This window comes from Oncorhynchus mykiss, chromosome 25 (assembly GCF_057628025.1).
Source record: "Oncorhynchus mykiss isolate SJ-2025 chromosome 25, ASM5762802v1, whole genome shotgun sequence".
Lineage (NCBI taxonomy): Eukaryota > Metazoa > Chordata > Actinopteri > Salmoniformes > Salmonidae > Oncorhynchus > Oncorhynchus mykiss.
Genome location: NC_143046.1, coordinates 56,130,691 through 56,149,367, shown reverse-complemented (window position 1 = coordinate 56,149,367; position 18,677 = coordinate 56,130,691). Strand labels below are relative to the sequence as shown.

Sequence of the window (18,677 nt, the reverse complement as noted above, 5' to 3'; positions counted from 1 at the left end):
CTGTGCGTGTTCCCCAAATACTGTGCAAAGGAGCAAAAACAAATAACATGGGGATGAGGTAGTTGGGTGGGCTATTTACAGATGGGCTATGTACAGGTGCAATGATCAGTAAGCTGCTCTGACAGCTGATGCCTAAAGTTAGTGAGGGAAATACGTCTCCAGCTTCAGTGATTTTTGCAATTCGTTCCAGTCATTGGCAGCAGAGAACTGGAAGGAGAGGCAGCCAAAGGAGGAGTTGGCTTTGGGGGATACCAGTGAAATATACCTGCTGGAGAGCGTGCTACGGGTGGGTGCTGCTATAGTGACCAGTGAGCTGAGATAAGGCAGGGCTTTACCGAGCAAAGACTTATAGATGACCTGGACCCAGTGGGTTTGGCAACGAATATAAAAAGCGAGGGCCAGCCAACGAGAGCATACAGGTCGCACCGGTGGGTAGTATATGTGGCTTTGGAGACAAAAAAGATGGCACTGTGATAGACTGCATCCAATTTGCTGAGTAGAGTGTTGGGAGGCTATTTTGTAAATTACATCACCAAAGTCAAGGATCGGTAGGATAGTCAGTTTTACAAGGGTATGTTTGGCAGCATGAGTGAAGGATGCTTTTTTTGCGAAATAGGAAGCCGATTCTAGATTTCATTTTGGATTGGAGATGCTTAATGTGAGTCTGGAAGGAGAGTTTACAGTCTAACCAGACACCTAGGTATTTGTAGTTGTCCACATATTCTATGTCAGAACCGTCCAGAGTAGTGACGCTAGACGGGCGGGTGCGGGCAGCGATCTGTTGAAGAGCATGCATTTAGTTTTACTTGCATTTAAGAGCAGTTGGAGGCCACGGAAGGAGTGTTGTATGGCATTGAAGCTCATCTGGAGGTTAGTTAACAGTGTCCAAAAAGGGCCAGATGTATACAGAATGGTGTTGTCTGCGTAGAGGTGGATCAGAGAATCACCAGCTGCAAGCGTGACATCATTGATGTATACAGAAAAAATTCTCGGCCAGAGAATTGAACCCTGTGGTACCCCCATAGAGACTACCAGAGGTCCGGACAACAGGCCCTCCAATTTGACACACTGAACGCAGTCTGAGAAGTAGTTGGTGAACCAGGCGAAGCAGTCATTTGAGAAACCAAGGCTGTTGAGTCTGTTGAGTGTGGCTGAAATACACCCATGGCCAGCTCGGAAACCAGATTGCATAGCGGAGAAGGTACGGTGGGATTCGAAATGGTAGGTGATCTGTTTGTTAACTTGGCGTTCAAAGACTTTAGAAAGGAAGGGTAGGATAGATATAGGTCTGTAACAGTTGCCAAGAGTGCCAAGTGTCATGTCTGGAGAAAACCTGGCACCATCCCTATGGTGAAGCATGGTGGTGGCAGCATTATGCCTTGGGGATGTTTTTCCGTGGCAGGGACTGGGAGACTAGTCAGAACAGAGAAAAGTACAGGAAAGATCCTTGATGAAAACCTGTTCCAGAGTGCAGACTGGGGGGCGAAGGTTTACCTTCCAACAGGACAACGACCCTAAGCACACAAGATAACACATGAGTGGCTTCGGGACAAGTCTCTAAATGTCCTTGAGTGACCCAGACAGAGCCCAGACTTGAACCAGATCGAAACTCCCCAAATACAGGTGTGCCAAGCTTGTAGCGTCATACCCAAGAAGAATCAAGGCTGTAATCGCTGCCAAAGTACTGAGTAAAGGGTCTGAATACTTATGTAAATGTGATATTTCAGGTTTTTATACGTTTGCAAACATTTTTAAAAACCTATTTTTGTATTGTCATTATGGGGTAATGTGTGTAGATTGATGAGAAAAAAAAACAATAATACATTTTAGAATAAGGCTGTTACCTAACAAAATGTGGAAAAAGTCAAGGGGTCTGAATACTTTCCGAAGGCACTATGGCTTATGGCAGGGTAGGTTACTTTCTAATGGAATCCGTTACAGTTACTAGTAAACTCCCCAAAATTGTAATCAGTAACATAACTTTTAGATTACACAAACTCAGTAACATAATCTGATTATTTGTACAGTTACTTTTGGATTACTATCCCCTTAAGAGTCATCAGCAGAACACCTTTTAAATTCTGCTTCAGTTGTCGTCAACTCAGGCGCGGACACAAACAAAATGCCATTGAAGTCAGAAAAAGAGAGCGGAAGGCATCTCATAACACAAAGTCCCATGGAGAATAAGTGACTAAATACGGTCATGTTTACAGAGGTGGCTTCTGGAAAAACAAGTTGCAGCTGGTCTGTATTCAGACAACGGACTCAGCAGAGGAAGGAAGGCAGGCGGGGGCGGGAGAGAAAGAAGGACGGCTAGAATGAGGTCACTGCTTTGTGCTGCTGAGGCCACCAAGATTTCTGGCACATGCTCAGTGGACTCTCTCTGGAATAGGCCAGATTTGGACTAGAACTGGGCCGGACTACTCTCACTGCGTGTGAATGGAGACAAACACACACACACCACTTTTCACACATCCAACACACAAAATAGTAGCCTAATCTAGAGTTGACACTCACCCACCACTCCTGGTCCTCCTCCCCATCCACCACGATCACCTCCCCCTCAGAGAAGGTCAGCTCGTCTGCATTGTCCGCCATACAGTTGTAGATGGCCTTCACCCGCTTGGGCCTCTGCTTCTGAAGAGAGACGGCCAGACGGGCATAGCAATACAATTACTAGAACCAACATTCCCATTCAAGTCAACCTTCCGTAACGGTGGCCATGTTGAGAGTGCACTGTCAAATTGCCATGGTCTCAGGGGCTTCCCTTTCTAGTCATTCTATTTCTATGCAGACAGGCAGGTGTACTTGACCGTTCTGCAGACAGATGCGGTCGTTTAACTGAAGTATCTAAACCGTCTGTCACTCCTTTGGAATTCTCGACACCCACTTTGACACAGGACATAGTAACTGTCAGGCAGGGGGGAGTTGTGCATCGCATGTTTTCACCACAGGCTATCGCTGATCTGTCAGTGGTTCACATGGTGAGCCCGTATGACACAGATTGCTAGCACTGAGCTAGGGACAGAGATATGAGAGGTTTCCCCATCTGTCAAGAACGAGTACACACTTCAAGGTTTCCCCTCCTACTTAGCGTTACAGGAAGGAGAAAAGCCTGTTCGAGCCATTGATACTCAGAGTGCACGGGACAATAAGACCAACTGAAAAACAACGACGAGATCAGATGGAGAAGTCCAATAAGTGCCTCTGTATAGTCCATGGCTGTCCAATCACAATCCACAACAGGGCAAACGATCATATTAAAAAAAGGTCAACGGTAGGTGGAGGGGAACTCACCGGATAGGTCTTCCTAGGCATGGGGGCGGGAGGCAGCGATTGACCTACTGAGTTGTGGGGATATCCCGGCACTTCTTTAGCTGGAGGAGGAAGAGGATTCGAGGAGGAAGAGGATTCGATGACGTCGTTGTGAATACACAAACTGTTCCACACAGACAAAAATCACACAACCAGATTGTCTGCAGCCGACCCACAGACAACACATCCCGGCCCAGTCGCAGCGTTTCTATCTGACTATGCGACATGCTTTTACAGGTTATTTACAGACGCAGACTAAATCAAGTTATTTTTTTACACCCACCTGGTCTTTCGATGGACCCAGTTCGAGTTGGTCCTTTACTGAAGCTTTTGTCATTGCTAAAAAACACACACATAACCTCGTAGTCAGCTGCTGTTTAGGACGTGCTTCAAATCAACACACACACACAACCTTGTAGTCAGCTGCTGTTTAGGACGTGCTTCAAATCAACACACACACATTTACCCCACAGTGCATTTCCCTTCCAACAGCCACACATCCTCGTAGTCAGCTGCTGTTTAGGACATGCTTCAAATCCACACACACACACACACACACTTACCCCACAGTGCATTTCCCTTCCAACAGCCACACAACCTCGTAGTCAGCTGCTGTTTAGGACGTGCTTCAAATCAACACACACACACACACACAACCTCGTAGTCAGCTGCTGTTTAGGACGTGCTTCAAATCAACACACACACCCCACAGTGCATTTCCCTTCCAACAGCCACACAACTCAGACCCGTGGGAGCTTGAGTAGAGCCATGTAGATGAATAGTGTAAAGCTGTTTGTCTTTTAGGAGAGCTCAGCTTGGGAGTTAATGAAGTGGTAAACCAGAAACCCTACACGCTATTTTCCAAAGGCAAACTTGCTTTGTGTTCATCAAAGTAAAACATGCTGCCTCAGGCAGGGTGTGTCCCCCCCCAACATGTTTGTGTGTGTGTGTGTGTGTGTGTGTGTGTGTGTGTGTGTGTGTGCGCGCGCTTACCCAGAAGGAGACTTAGGTGTTGGGGCTCTGTTGTGGCCCTGTCCGGTCCCTGGTTTTGACTGCTGGTTCATCGCCTCCATCATACTCACTGTCTTGGCCACAGGTGGAGGAGCAAGACCTGGGGGGGGGGGAGACAGAGAGAGAGAGGTTGGAAGAGGGCTCTAGATAGACAAAATGGAGATAGACCGCGCCATTGAGACTATGCTGTCACAGACGTCATAATGGCACAGATACAAAGACGAGTCCTCTTTCGATCTCTATGCAAGTTACCCATCTCATTCTCTTCTTCATGTAAACTGGGTGCTTTTCTCCTCGGGATCGTCTTTGTACATCATGTTGTAAACATACTGCATGTGCCTTCTATATACACTGTAACATGACCTATCGACAATAACACTATGTACAATCATTATTTTACGATACTGATTGTGGTTATTATTATGATGTGTTCAGACAAGGCCTGGAGGAGAGGTGCCTACCCGTGGTTGAGGTGACCCTCATGGGGGGTACGGGGGGGTGGATATTGGGGGGGTCTGAGGAGGACCTCTGTCGGACCCCCAGGTCTATAGAGCCAGGCTTCCACCCAGAGGACCCTGATGACTGGACTGGGGAGGGAGGAGTGGGAGAGAAGATATGCTTTGGCACCTGGAGACATGCATCGCTTGCTCTTTGGGGTTTATGGCTGGGTATCTGTAAAGCACTTTCCGATAACTGCCGCTGTTAAAAAGGGCTTTGTAAAAATACATTTTTCATTGATTGATTGAGACTTGACACCAAAGTAGAACACGGAAAGATAAGGCTACTCCTGGAATTAAATAGATAAGACTGCCCAAAGTCAAGTTTGCTGGAGAGGAGCTGCAGATGGCCAATGCTCTTTGTGGGGCAACGGGCCCAAGTAAGTAAAGACAACACGCGCTTCGAAGTGAGCGAGTTGAATCAAATTGTTCAGCACGGTGGAATGTGAGCAGTCGGATGCAAAATTCTACTCAGGAATTGAACGTGCTTGGACTATTTTCTATTGAGTTCAAATTGATTTCCAGTGATATGTTGGGTTATTTTCAGTCTGCCTCTCATCATGGACTATGGAGCACAGACGGAGAACTTTTTGGAAAAGTAGCTCACTAGCTCACTCTGTCGCCGCCAATGTAACTGCCCATGCTCCCTACCCAGAGTCCTCTCTGCCCTTCAAATAGGTCAGAGCGCCACACAAGTCACCATGGGGCCATGCACTAATTAGAGAAGGCCATCTACACTCTATGACAGAGACGAGGCCAAATTGAGATTTCCCTCTATTTGAACTGAACCCATTGGGCATGTATTATAAATATAATTCTCCAAAAATGACGAGGAGGACGAGGTGAATCTGGGTTGAAATGGGCTCGATGCCGGGGTCATTTGATATGGATCACGTTTATCAACTTCAAAATCAGGAGCATTTTTTTTGAACATTCTGAAACTAAAAGAAAATCAGTGCTCAAATAGCATTCACACGGATTCCCTGAACAAACTAAACTTGTTCATAGAATTTGGAACGTTTGGCCAGACGAATGTGGCTCTCTATACATGCAGCACCCACCTTGCTATCACATCAAAAGAGAAAGACAAAGCACCTATGTTCCGTGGGGGAAGAGGGGGAGCAGAGGTGGGGGTGAGCCCCCCAGGCACGGGGGGGCTGGCGTCGAGGATGGTGCCGTAGGTCTCGTTGTTGACCAGGTTGGGCATGTACCCACCACGCTGCTTGTCCTTGGCCAGGCTGGCAGGGTCGCGTGCCAACGAAGCAGGGCTGGGCTGGCGCTGGGAGTTGGAGCCAGGGGTGTAGCAGCTGACCGGGCGTTCCTCTCGCCGGTGGGGGCTGGGCTGAGGGAGGACAGGGGTCAAAAGGTTATAGAAAGGTAATCAATGTGTGTTTGTGTTATGTGTGTACATATGTACTTTTGTGTGTGTGTGTGTGTGTGTGTGTGTGTGTGTGTGTGTGTGTGTGTGTGTGTGTGTGTGGTGAGTTCATGGTGAGTCTGTGTGTGTGTGTGTATAATCTGAAGTGAGTCCTTACCCTCACCTTCTCATCCAGGTCCTCGTCACTCTCGTCCATGTCTTCATGGTGCAGACGCCACTCGTACTCTACGTGCACGTGGACGTTGAACTTCCCCGCCAACGCCGTGTTCAGCTACACACGCACACACTGACAGTGATTAATGGCTCAAATAAAGCATGGAGATGAGGAGTCACTCTCCATCTTGCTAAAGATGCACGCGCGCACACACACCATGAACTCACCACACACACCACTCACCACACACACACACACACACACCACTCACCACACACCACACACACACACACCACTCACCAGCTCCTCACACTGCAGGTGCTTCAGTCTCTTAGCGATGTCCAGCGGCGTCTCCCCAGACTCATTCGCTACAGGAAGACATCTTCATCCAGTCACTAAATTATACCCTGTGTCCTCCACCACTCGAGATCAACACCTCATAGATGAGCACTGACAAGTAACCCGAGACAATTATCACCTCTAGGCTACGACAGCATGAATTAGGAAGATATCTACACCCAACTCAACAGCCTGTCAACACAACGCTAGCATGCCTCTATAGGCTGCCAGGGCGCCTACTGCTTCGCCATGTTTGTCAACAGCCGCATTTGTAACAACACCTCCCCGTCTCTGTAAACTAGATAGTGTGTGAAACAAGGAGGTTCCTCGGGCACATAAAGACACACGCTGATCCACAGACCATGGCCCCCTGTTCCTTTGTCAACTCCGTTGCTGGAGAGAGATCATTAGCAGGATTCCCACACTAAATAGTCTCTCTCTCTCTCTCTCTCTCTCTCTCTCTCTCTCTCTCTCTCTCTCTCTCTCTCTCTCTCTCTCTCTCTCTCTCTCTCTCTCTCTCTCTCTCTCTCTCTCTCTCTCTCTCTCTCTCTCTCTCTCTCTCTCTCTCTCTCTCTCTCTCTCTCTCTCTCTCTCTCTCTCTCTCTCTCTCTCTCTCTCTCTCTCTCTCTCTCTCTCTCTCTCTCTCTCTCTCTCTCTCTCTCTCTCTCTCTCTCTCTCTCTCTCTCTCTCTCACCATCATCTTGTTCTTATCGTGGGCCTGGTTTGTATGGAGTCAGACTGAAGCAGAGCGTTTGAGCTGTTGTGACAAAGTAGGGTCTCTTGGCAAACCAAGGGCCTCTGGGAACTCGGCCTGACCAAAACAAGGCACGTTCATGCGCTTCTGTGTGTGTGTGTGTGTGTGTCTTAATAATTATGTTTGGCAGTCTATTAGTTATCATTTCTATAGCTATGAATTAAAACATAAAATCAGGTTAATGGACGACAGGAATCCGTTTCTTGCACTACACTCGACAACAATTAACAAAGTCTACACTAGCATTTTGTATCCGTGCCGTTTCCAAACCAGTCCTTCCCAGTAGAAGAGAGATGTAATGTTCTCTTACCAATGTCTATGGATGCTTTGCCTCGCAGCAGCAGTTTCAAACACTCCATGTTGTCAGTCAGGCAGCAGTAGTGGAGGGCCGTGCTGCCTTTGGTTGTCTGCTTATCCAGGTTCACACTGTGGGGGAGAACAGACGTCACCTCATCAGCATTATTCCAGCACTTGTTCTGAACAAATTAATTTGCATTCTGTGGGACTGTGTTAAAAAAAAAACTATAACCGAGTAGTTTTGTGTGACGACCGTGTTAAAGTCAGTCGTCATACGCCGTTGTGACTGTTTCTGACGGGCCGTGTTTCTACAAAAAGCTCATTGACGTTTACTTTTATTCCCTTACCTGTTTTGAGTGAGGAAGTCGACGATATGGAGCGAGGTCCTGTCCACTAGTCTGACCGCTAGGTGAAGGGCCGTCTCTCCTTGTTCCTGCAACCACACACACAGAAGATCCAAAATGGCCGTGGTGAGACCTCGGGGACACAAAGACATAGCAGAGCCAAAATGGAGCGGCTGACACCGAGAAACACTGGGACTTTGATGAAAATCTGCTCATATGCTCCCTTTCGGCAGGCAGTCTGCTTTGCTATAGGCAGTAAAAGCAGTAATAGCCCTGAATGTGAGCCAGGTGTTTGTAGTGATGGTTGATCTATTATACAAAGCATTTACACTCCCAGGAGCAGTTGTTTTTCACAGCCCAGCAAAGAGAATGAACCAAAATACTGCCATTTGAATTCCACTACAGCTGTGGCAGTTGAGAGCACCTGGACAGACCAAATGTTGATGCACAGTCGTGTTCCCAATGTAAAAACCACCCCACCTCTCAATTGAGAGTTGGGGTTAATTCACACTACAGAGCCAAGCAGAGCCAAGCCGAGCTGTTGAGTGATGGCCTGGAAAGGACAATGTGGATAAAAAAATATCTGTACCAGCACGGTATGCCTGGGGTCAGCACGCTCGTGTGACAGGGGGTATTGGTGTGGACATGTAGACTCACATGTCCGTTGGCCAGGGGGATGGGCTCCATCAGGTCAACTCCCTCAGCGTACACCTGGATCAGAGAGAAGATGTCCCGGGCCTTGACCGCGTCACACAGGGTGTGCAGCTTGGACACCCCGTCTGGACACTTCCTCCTGGCGAAACGCTTCTCGGTGTACTTGGCTGTGATGAAGTCCTTACGGGCTTGCCTGCACCAGAAGGAGAAAGGCCACAGACATAAAAAGGGATAGTTCAGCCAGAAGGTATATTTGGGTCGAATGACGTTTAGTTGTGTCTGAAGGGCCCAGAATCCATTATTTACTTCTGCCTACAGAATTCCAAATGAATGACTGTAAGCAGCCAAACCGACCTGTATCTGATACTTACAGCCATAAATGAGCTCAGAGCTTAAACTAAAACGTTTAAATCAACTAGAGGGAGGCATTAGGTTTCTTATGTGTGTGCTCAATTTCACTTGGCTTGTACACCGAGTCATGTGCCAACAACAACAGAATGCATAGAATTCTCTTAAGCTTTAATGAATAAAAATGTGTTCAGTTAGTGATGCCTTCCTTATTGCTCCATCCATAATGAATGGGTATGAGTGTCTGTGGTGACATGTTGCCAATAGGTAACTGGAAGGTCACGGGCCCAACCGCTCTAAGGCTGCTTCCTGAATGGTACCATATTCCCTACATACTGTCCTAATTGTGACCAGAGCCTTAGGTGTCCTGGTCAAAAGTAGGCCACTATATTAGGGAATAGGGTGCCATTTAGGTCACCTCCTTACAGTCACCTTCAGGGGGGGGGGGGGGGGTCTGGGTAGGGGGGCTACTGTAATGTGAACCTGAGAAGGTAGAGAAAGGGACAGGGAGACTGATGAAAGAAGGAGAGGATAGAGTGTTTGCGTGTGAGGAAAGAGCCAGAGGAAAAAGCAAGATAACTAGTGGGATAGAAAGGGGGGGAGAAAGAGAGACAGAACTTACATGTCACTGGCAGGGTTGGGTTTGACCACATCTTCCGCAGATAGACACGCCTCCATGATGTCGTTAAAGCCTGCATTCCCCACGTTCTTGGCCAGCTTCATGGCAACACACAAACAGTTAAGAGCTTACCAGAGCGACAGTCCATACAAGTGCAAATGAGCCTCCTATCGGAGGGTGCTACAGTACAGTTTATACTGTACACATTCATCTCATACTCCATTTATTCTGCTCTGCTACTTCAGCAAATGCTTAAAATCAAAATGGTGTGTGTGTGTGTGTGTGTGTGTGTGTGTGTGCGTGCTCTTCACACGTTCCACCCATCTCCTTGTGGCCAAATAATGTGAAAGACCGGGGCGTATTCGTTCCACAGATTCTGTTGCAAAACGTTTCCTAAGCGGAAACACAAACGGAACGAAGAAGGGACCTACCTGAATTTGTCCAACAGAAACTCTCGTTTTAGTTGCAAAACAAATGTTTTTTTTTTGCAACTGTTTGGCTAATGATTACACCCCCTGGCATCTTAACAAGGGCAATCATCTCGAATTAGCGGCAAAAACATTTCAGCCCCAAATGATTTACGGCCAATAAATTGCACCAAATTGATATTAGAAAGCCAGATGAAATGTGAAATATGCAAAGTGGAAGCAGCTCCAAGCTTCTGTAATACTGTACTGTATCTAATCCCAATGGAGCGCAGCAGAGGGTGGAGAGTTCAGTAGAATCAGGACATGGGCGTTGGTATACTTGGTACTCTCCCACCAGCAGTAAATCATCAGCTGCACTGTGGATGTGTTTTCACATTGGGAGAATCTCAATTCCATTTCCAGAAGGGACTTCTGACCTTCTCATCCAATGAGTTTTGAAAAGGAGGAGAGATGACACGAGGAATCAAGGACATGCTTCTGAGATTCTCCCATTAGAACAGCAAGAATGGCAATGCACTGGGAGAGCCAGTGTTTCCCAAGGTTTTGCTAACTAACCTAAGTGGATGTGCCACCTGTGTACTTTCCAACATGACTGTGCCGAACCTCCCAGCGCCACATCGCCATAATGTGAAACTAGCTGATGTGTGCTGAGCGTTCTAGCACAAAATTGCTTCTTACCAAGAGTTCAGAGGTGCTGAGTACATCCAATGTGAGGGACTGGATCCTAGAGTAATGGACTCCCAGCTCCCTGTGGATCCCAGAACACTCAATACAGGTCAGGATGCCCAGGTTAGTGGAGAGCCAGGTAGGGTCTGGGAAGAAGGGAGAGAGAGAGAGAGAGTATGAGAGGGATGGAGAGCGAGAGAGGAGAAAAAAAGAGCGAGAGGAGAGGATGAGAGCGAGCGAAGAGCGAGAGCGAGCGGAGAGCGAGAGCGGGCGGAGAGCGAGAGCGGGCGGAGAGCGAGAGCGGGCGGAGAGCGAGAGCGGGCGGAGAGCGAGAGCGGGCGGAGAGCGAGAGAGGGCGGAGAGCGAGAGAGGGCGGAGAGCGAGAGAGGGCGGAGAGCGAGAGAGGGCGGAGAGCGAGAGAGGGCGGAGAGCGAGAGAGGGCGGAGAGCGAGAGAGGGCGGAGGGCGAGAGAGGGCGGAGGGCGAGAGAGGGCGGAGGGCGAGAGAGGGGCGAGCAGTGAGCGAGAGAAATGGGCAAGCAGCCAGCGAGCGAGAGAAAGGGGCAAGCAGGCAGCGAGCGAGAGAAAGGGGCAAGCAGGCAGCGAGCGAGAGAAAGGGGCAAGCGAGGGGAGAGCGAGAGAGGGTGAGAGGAGAGGATGAGAGCAGCGAGAGAAAGGGGCAAGCGAGGGGAGAGCGAGAGAGGGTGAGAGGAGAGGATGAGAGAGGGTGAGAGGAGAGGATGAGAGAGGGTGAGAGGAGAGGATGAGAGAGGGTGAGATGAGAGGATGAGAGAGGATGAGAGAGGGTGAGAGGAGAGGATGAGAGAGAGAGCAGCGAGAGAGGGGCAAGCGAGAGAGCAGCGAGAGAGGGGCAAGCGAGAGAGCAGCGAGAGAGCAGCGAGAGAGCAGCGAGAGAGCAGCGAGAGAGCAGCGAGAGAGCGCGAGAGAGTGCGAGAGAGTGCGAGAGAGAGCGAGAGAGAGGTAACAGGTATGTAGGTAACAGTGTCCTTAACAGGAACTACCTGCATGTGCTTAGTGGGGAAGAGCTATTTCTGATACAGGTTAACGACAGGCTGCAGTCAAACCTACATAACTGTCTCATGGGCATTCCTCATTCCCTACAATGTCGGTGTCAAGTGACCACATGGAGTTGTTCATTACACTCATATAACACTTTGGTAACCATCTCTATGAATAACCCGTACATTAATAAGTGACGTCTAGCACAATAAAGTAAAACAGTTCATGGCTCCTTCATACACTGTGTGCATTCATAAAGGCTGTATGATGAATTATACATAGGTGGTATTGTGTGTGTGTGTGTTGTGTCAAGTGTGTGTGTATGTATTAACATGTATGTGACGCCCGGTCACTCACTGGGAGCGCCGCAGTCGCAGCAGATGTCGTTGCCGGTCATCCTCTTGACCTCTCCCAGGATGGCCTTGGTCAGTTCCTGGACTATGTTGTTCTCTCCAACGTGCTGGTCCCCCTTAAAGGCATTATTCAGCGCTTCCTCCTTGCTGTTCTGCAGCACAGAGATCCATCTGAAAACACACACACACAGGGGGAGGGGAAGTTAGCGCGTGTGTGTGTGTGTGTGTGTGAGGATGGGGTGAGGGCAGGGTCAACATTGGGTTAGACTAGAGGGTGGAAAAATTGATGTGTTAACTGTGAGAAGAGGTATGGGGAGAAACAGGACACACCTTTCCCCCCCCCCACACACACACAACCCAAACGTGATGGAAACGTGTGGGTTGTGTGTGGAAAGATGTATGGGGGATCAACAGGACACACTCACATGACCTGTACACACACACACAAAGGAAGGAATACATACATCTGACATTCTGGGTCGTCCTCGGCCTGAAAGTGATAGGTTCTGTCATCTAAAAGAGAAGAAGGGGGGGGGGGGGGTGATAGGGGTGGGGGGGTCAGAGACATAGTGGAACAAGACATTTATCAAAGACCAGAACATGTAAGAGCTGAGAGCCACAGTAAGACAGACAGTCAGCTACAGTACACACAGTAAGACAGACAGTCAGCTACAGTACACACAGTAAGACAGACAGTCAGCTACAGTACGACACAGACAGTCATCTACAGTACACACAGTAAGACAGTCAGCTACACACAGTAAGACACACTCAACTACATTACATACAGTAAGACAGTCATCTACAGTACACACAGTAAGACACAGACTGTCAACTACATTACATACAGTAAGACAGACTCAACTACATTACATACAGTAAGACACAGACTGTCATCTACAGTAAGACAGACAGTCATCTACAGTACAGAATGACAGACAGTCATCTACAGTACACACAGTAAGACAGTCATCTACAGTACACACAGTAAGACAGTCATCTACAGTACACACAGTAAGACAGTCATCTACAGTACACACAGTAAGACAGTCATCTACAGTACACACAGTAAGACAGTCATCTACAGTACACACAGTAAGACAGTCATCTACAGTACACACAGTAAGACAGTCATCTACAGTAAGACAGTCATCTACAGTACACACAGTAAGACAGTCATCTACAGTACACACAGTAAGACAGTCATCTACAGTAAGACAGTCATCTACAGTACACACAGTAAGACAGTCATCTACAGTACACACAGTAAGACAGTCATCTACAGTAAGACAGTCATCTACAGTAAGACAGTCATCTACAGTACACACAGTAAGACAGTCATCTACAGTACACACAGTAAGACAGTCATCTACAGTACACACAGTAAGACAGTCATCTACAGTACACACAGTAAGACAGTCATCTACAGTACACACAGTAAGACAGTCAACTACATTACACACAGTAAGACAGTCAACTACATTACACACAGTAAGACAGTCATCTACATTACACACAGTAAGACAGTCATCTACATTACACACAGTAAGACAGTCAACTACATTACACACAGTAAGACAGTCATCTACAGTACACACAGTAAGACAGTCATCTACAGTACACACAGTAAGACAGTCAACTACAGTACACACAGTAAGACAGACAGTCAGCTACAGTACACACAGTAAGACAGACAGTCAGCTACAGTACACACAGTAAGACAGTCAGCTACAGTACACACAGTAAGACAGTCAACTACAGTACATGCAGGAAGACACACTGTCAACTACAGTACATGCAGGAAGACACACGGTCAACTACAGTACATGCAGGAAGACACACTGTCAACTACAGTACATGCAGGAAGACACACTGTCAACTACAGTACATGCAGGAAGACACAGTCAACTACAGTACATGCAGGAAGAGACACTGTCAACTACAGTACATGCAGGAAGAGACACTCAACTACAGTACATGCAGGAAGAGACACTGTCAACTACAGTACATGCAGGAAGAGACACTGTCAACTACAGTACATGCAGGAAGAGACACTGTCAACTACAGTACATGCAGGAAGAGACACTGTCAACTACAGTACATGCAGGAAGAGACACTGTCAACTACAGTACATGCAGGAAGAGACACTGTCAACTACAGTACATGCAGGAAGAGACACTGTCAACTACAGTACATGCAGGAAGAGACACTGTCAACTACAGTACAAACAGTAAAAGTCCCACATAAGTGTAACAGCATCCCAACAGTACAACAGATGAGGCGACAACAGTTGACATTTGACTGTATGTGGAATCTATGTAAGACAGAGGTAAACGTTTACCAAACATCCTATTGTACTGTACAACAAAGTAAAAACCTGGAGGAAGTCCTATTGTACTTTATCCTCGTCCTATTGTACTTTATCCTCTCGTCCTATTGTACTTTATCCTCTCGTCCTATTGTACTTTATCCTCTCGTCCTATTGTACTTTATCCTCTCGTCCTATTGTACTTTATCCTCTCGTCCTATTGTACTTTATCCTCTCGTCCTATTGTACTTTATCCTCTCGTCCTATTGTACTTTATCCTCTCGTCCTATTGTACTTTATCCTCCTCCAGATCTGACTGATCTACAATTCAGATCCCCTGACAGCTGGGAGTTCTGACAGTCTCTCTCTCTCAAAGGCTTGTTTCCACCAGAACAAGCCCTTTCATATCCTGAAGCAGTAATATTGTCCTTTGACAGCAGGGTGACGGCCTGATGTGAGCACTTAGTTCTGGCCCAGTGTTTATGAACTTCACCTCTCAGCTAAACTCAACGCACATCCCCAAAAACCTGACTGAAGAAAGAGGGCGAACAAAGAAAGAAGAGGGTGAATCTCCCTTGGTTACATGAGATTATGTGAGGACACAGGGAACAGATGAACGTGGATGAAATTCTAAATAGGCTGCTGATTCAGAGAATGCCGGTGTGGACACACAAAGTACTTAGCCTTCCCGGAATACGAATCTTACAGCGATTCAACTGTTCCCAACTCCTTTCCCGCTGCCCTCATTCCACGGAAAAACTCAGATGTTCCCTTATAATCCAGACATAGACCATATCAACCACTTTTCATTTTCTGTGATTCTCCTCTCTAGTTCGTCTGCAGTAGATATCTCTACTCTATGAGCTGTCATTAGTCCCAACACATCATCCCTCCTTGTTCTGTAGTGTCTAAAAGCCAGGCTTTGAGAATGGAGCAAAGCCCATTTGTAGAGGTACTTCTGTGAAACAGAGGACAGAAGAGGGAGAAGAGAATAGAGAGCGGAGAGGACAGGAGAGAGAGAAGAGAATAGAGGACAGGAGAGAGGACAGGAGAGAGAGAAGAGAATAGAGGACAGGAGAGAGAGAAGAGAGCGAAGAGAAGAGATGACAGGAGAGAGAGAAGACAATAGAGGACAGGAGAGAGAAGAGAATAGAGAGCGGAGAGGACAGAAGAGAGCGAAGATGAATAGAGAGCGGAGAGAACAGAAGAGAGCGAAGAGAATAGAGGGCGAAGAGAATACAGAGGAGAGGACAGAAGAGGGAGAAGAGAATAGAGGAGAGGACAGAAGAGGGAGAAGAGAGGACAGAAGAGGGAGAAGAGAATACAGAGGAGAGGACAGAAGAGGGAGAAGAGAATACAGAGGAGAGGACAGAAGAGGGAGAAGAGAATACAGAGGAGAGGACAGAAGAGGGAGACGAGAAGAGAGGACAGGAGAGAGAGAAGAGAGGACAGGAGAGAGAGAAGAGAGCGAAGAGAAGAGATGACAGGAGAGAGAGAAGACAATAGAGGACAGGAGAGAGAAGAGAATAGAGGACAGGAGAGAGAAGACAATAGAGGACAGGAGAGAGAAGAGAATAGAGGACAGGAGAGAGAGAAGAGAGGACAGGAGAGAGAGAAGAGAGCGAAGACAATAGAGGACAGGAGAGAGAAGAGAATAGAGAGCGGAGAGGACAGAAGAGAGCGAAGATGAATAGAGAGCGGAGAGAACAGAAGAGAGCGAAGAGAATAGAGGGCGAAGAGAATACAGAGGAGAGGACAGAAGAGGGAGAAGAGAATAGAGGAGAGGACAGAAGAGGGAGAAGAGAGGACAGAGGAGAGGACAGAAGAGGGAGAAGAGAGGACAGAGGAGAGGACAGAAGAGGGAGAAGAGAGGACAGGAGAGAGAGAAGAGAATAGAGAGCAGAGAGGACAGGAGCGAAGAGAATACAGAGGAGAGGACAGAAGAGGGAGAAGAGAATACAGAGGAGAGGACAGAAGAGGGAGAAGAGAATACAGAGGAGAGGACAGAAGAGGGAGACGAGAAGAGAGGACAGGAGAGAGAGAGAGGAGAAGAGAGAGCGGAGAGGACAGAAGACAGCGAAGATGAATAGAGAGCAGAGAGGACAGAAGAGAGATAAGAAAATAGAAGAGAACAAAAGGGAAGGGAGTAAAAAAGAAGGGGTAAACCTACGTGAGATGAGGTCAAAGCTCTTCTTCTCTTCTGGGTTATGTTTCACCTGACAGGTGAGGAGGTTGAGTTTGGCCGGCGGTCGGTTCGCCTGAACGAGGAGAGGACAGGAAAGAACATGAGAATCAGCGAATGCAAGGCATTAAGGAAAATGCACCCTTCCCACCAGAACAAAAATACAGTGCTCCCTCTTATAGTCATCACATCGGTAAGTTTGATCACTAAAGCTGTCCACATGCTACCAGAAACAGGTTGGAAAAGTTGGTGCATATATTATGACTACGCCCCTTCGGTGATTGGTTAACAGTTGGGATCCAATAGTCTTTGTTGTCATTCATCGAGGGACGACTCGTTTTCATCCACATTCTTTCACCGAAAAATACTGCACCCAAACATTGTTAGATGTACAACTGCGCGACTAAGATCTCCACGGCAAATTAAGGACAGATTTCTTGCGTTATCTTAGATTAATTCAGACTATTCTGGCTACGGCGTCTCAAAATGGACAAACAGCTTTTTTTCTCGTTTTTCAAGCGAAGATCTTTTAAATGAATATGCGAGCACACTCGTTCGGTTCAGCTAGCAGAGTTCAGCTAGGGGTCAGCCAAACTGAAGCATGCTGACCCCTGAAGTGGTCCATCACAATAACCATATTCACCAGAAGAGGTGTGCACTGTACCTGGATAAAAGCATTCATTTAGCCGACATGCACTCAAAATATATGCATCAACGAAAACATATTATGCTTACTATAAAACACGATGTACATTACAACAATCTGATACAGGTCCTGGACTGCAGAGCTACTTGAGAATCAGCACAGCATAGAATAAACCACTGCAAAATTCACCTTCCTTTCTCCATTATTTATTACATCATAACATAACACTAATAGCCAGGCTCTCGTATGCAGTTTTCATAAGTAATATTTAGGGGTTAAGGTCTGTCAGAATGGGCCTGTCCATGGAGGATTAGCTTCTGTACTGTGGTTTTCTGCTCTGCAGTGGAGGATGAAACCAGGCCATGGCTGGGGCTCAGCTCAGGGTGCTTAAAAACCATCCCTGATTGCTTTCCCTGCTTCGACCTCTACATACAGCTGGTTGGCCAGGGAGAGGAGGGAGAGCTCATATGTGAGGTATATTATTTTATTTTATGAGAGAGAAAGGGGAAGAAGAGAGAGGTAGAGAAAGTGTGGTGTGTTTGTGTGTGTGCATTTTGAAAGAGAGCAAGGCGAGGGATAGAGCGAGGGTGTGATAAAGTACGCAAGAGACAGAGAGAGCAAAAAAGAGGAAGATAGCGAGAGCGAGAGAGAGAGCGAGCGAGAGAGAGAGCGAGCGAGCGAGAGAGCGAGAGAGAGCGAGAGAGAGCGAGAGAGAGCGAGAGAGAGCGAGAGAGAGCGAGAGAGAGCGAGAGAGAGCGAGAGAGAGCGAGAGAGAGCGAGAGAGAGCGAGAGAGAGCGAGAGAGAGCGAGAGAGAGCGAGAGAGAGCGAGAGAGAGCGAGAGAGAGCGAGAGAGAGAGAGAGAGAGAGAGAGAGAGAGCGAGAGAGAGCGAGAGAGAGCGAGAGAGAGCGAGAGAGAGCGAGAGAGAGCGAGAGAGAGCGAGAGAGAGCGAGAGAGAGCGAGAGAGAGCGAGAGAGAGCGAGAGAGAGCGAGAGAGAGCGAGAGAGAGCGAGCGAGAGCGAGAGAGAGAGCGAGAGAGAGAGCGAGAGAGAGAGCGAGAGAGAGAGCGAGAGAGAGAGAGAGAGAGCGAGAGAGAGAGCGAGAGAGAGAGCGAGAGAGAGAGCGAGAGAGAGAGAGAGCGAGAGAGAGAGCGAGAGAGAGAGCGAGAGAGAGAGCGAGAGAGATTAAATCTAGTGTAATGCAGGGAAGTAGAGCCTGCTACAGTGAGAGCAGAGCAGGATATCAATAGGCTGGTGAGACCCCGGGTGAAGAGGTGCAGGGAAAGTAGCTATGTGAACTAGCCTGACAAGAGCTGCATCCCAAATGGCTTTTGACTTCGAGCCCTTTTGGTGCCATTTGGGATGCTT

General features: G+C 47.7%; 1 protein-coding gene across 6 annotated transcripts in view; it reads right to left on the bottom strand.

Moving 5' to 3' along the window:
• asap2a (ArfGAP with SH3 domain, ankyrin repeat and PH domain 2a) overlaps positions 1-18,677 on the bottom strand; it is a 97,861-nt gene that overhangs the window by 4,190 nt on the left and 74,994 nt on the right. For 2 of the 6 annotated variants that reach the window (XM_036963079.2, XM_090220580.1), the window contains 16 exons: positions 16,654-16,741; positions 12,640-12,688; positions 12,180-12,346; positions 10,817-10,950; positions 9,714-9,808; positions 8,747-8,936; positions 8,093-8,178; positions 7,759-7,874; positions 6,656-6,723; positions 6,359-6,472; positions 5,919-6,165; positions 4,788-4,913; positions 4,309-4,426; positions 3,599-3,654; positions 3,298-3,377; positions 2,518-2,637 (listed from right to left, as the gene is read on the bottom strand). In XM_036963079.2, coding sequence (XP_036818974.1) covers positions 2,518-2,637; positions 3,298-3,377; positions 3,599-3,654; positions 4,309-4,426; positions 4,788-4,913; positions 5,919-6,165; positions 6,359-6,472; positions 6,656-6,723; positions 7,759-7,874; positions 8,093-8,178; positions 8,747-8,936; positions 9,714-9,808; positions 10,817-10,950; positions 12,180-12,346; positions 12,640-12,688; positions 16,654-16,741 — 1,854 coding nt within the window. Of the gene's footprint in view, positions 1-2,517; positions 2,638-3,297; positions 3,378-3,598; positions 3,655-4,308; positions 4,427-4,787; positions 4,914-5,729; positions 6,166-6,358; positions 6,473-6,655; positions 6,724-7,758; positions 7,875-8,092; positions 8,179-8,746; positions 8,937-9,713; positions 9,809-10,816; positions 10,951-12,179; positions 12,347-12,639; positions 12,689-16,653; positions 16,742-18,677 lie in introns of those variants that run through there. The other 4 variants (XM_090220577.1, XM_036963080.2, XM_090220578.1 and 1 more) reach the window with 4 other exon arrangements.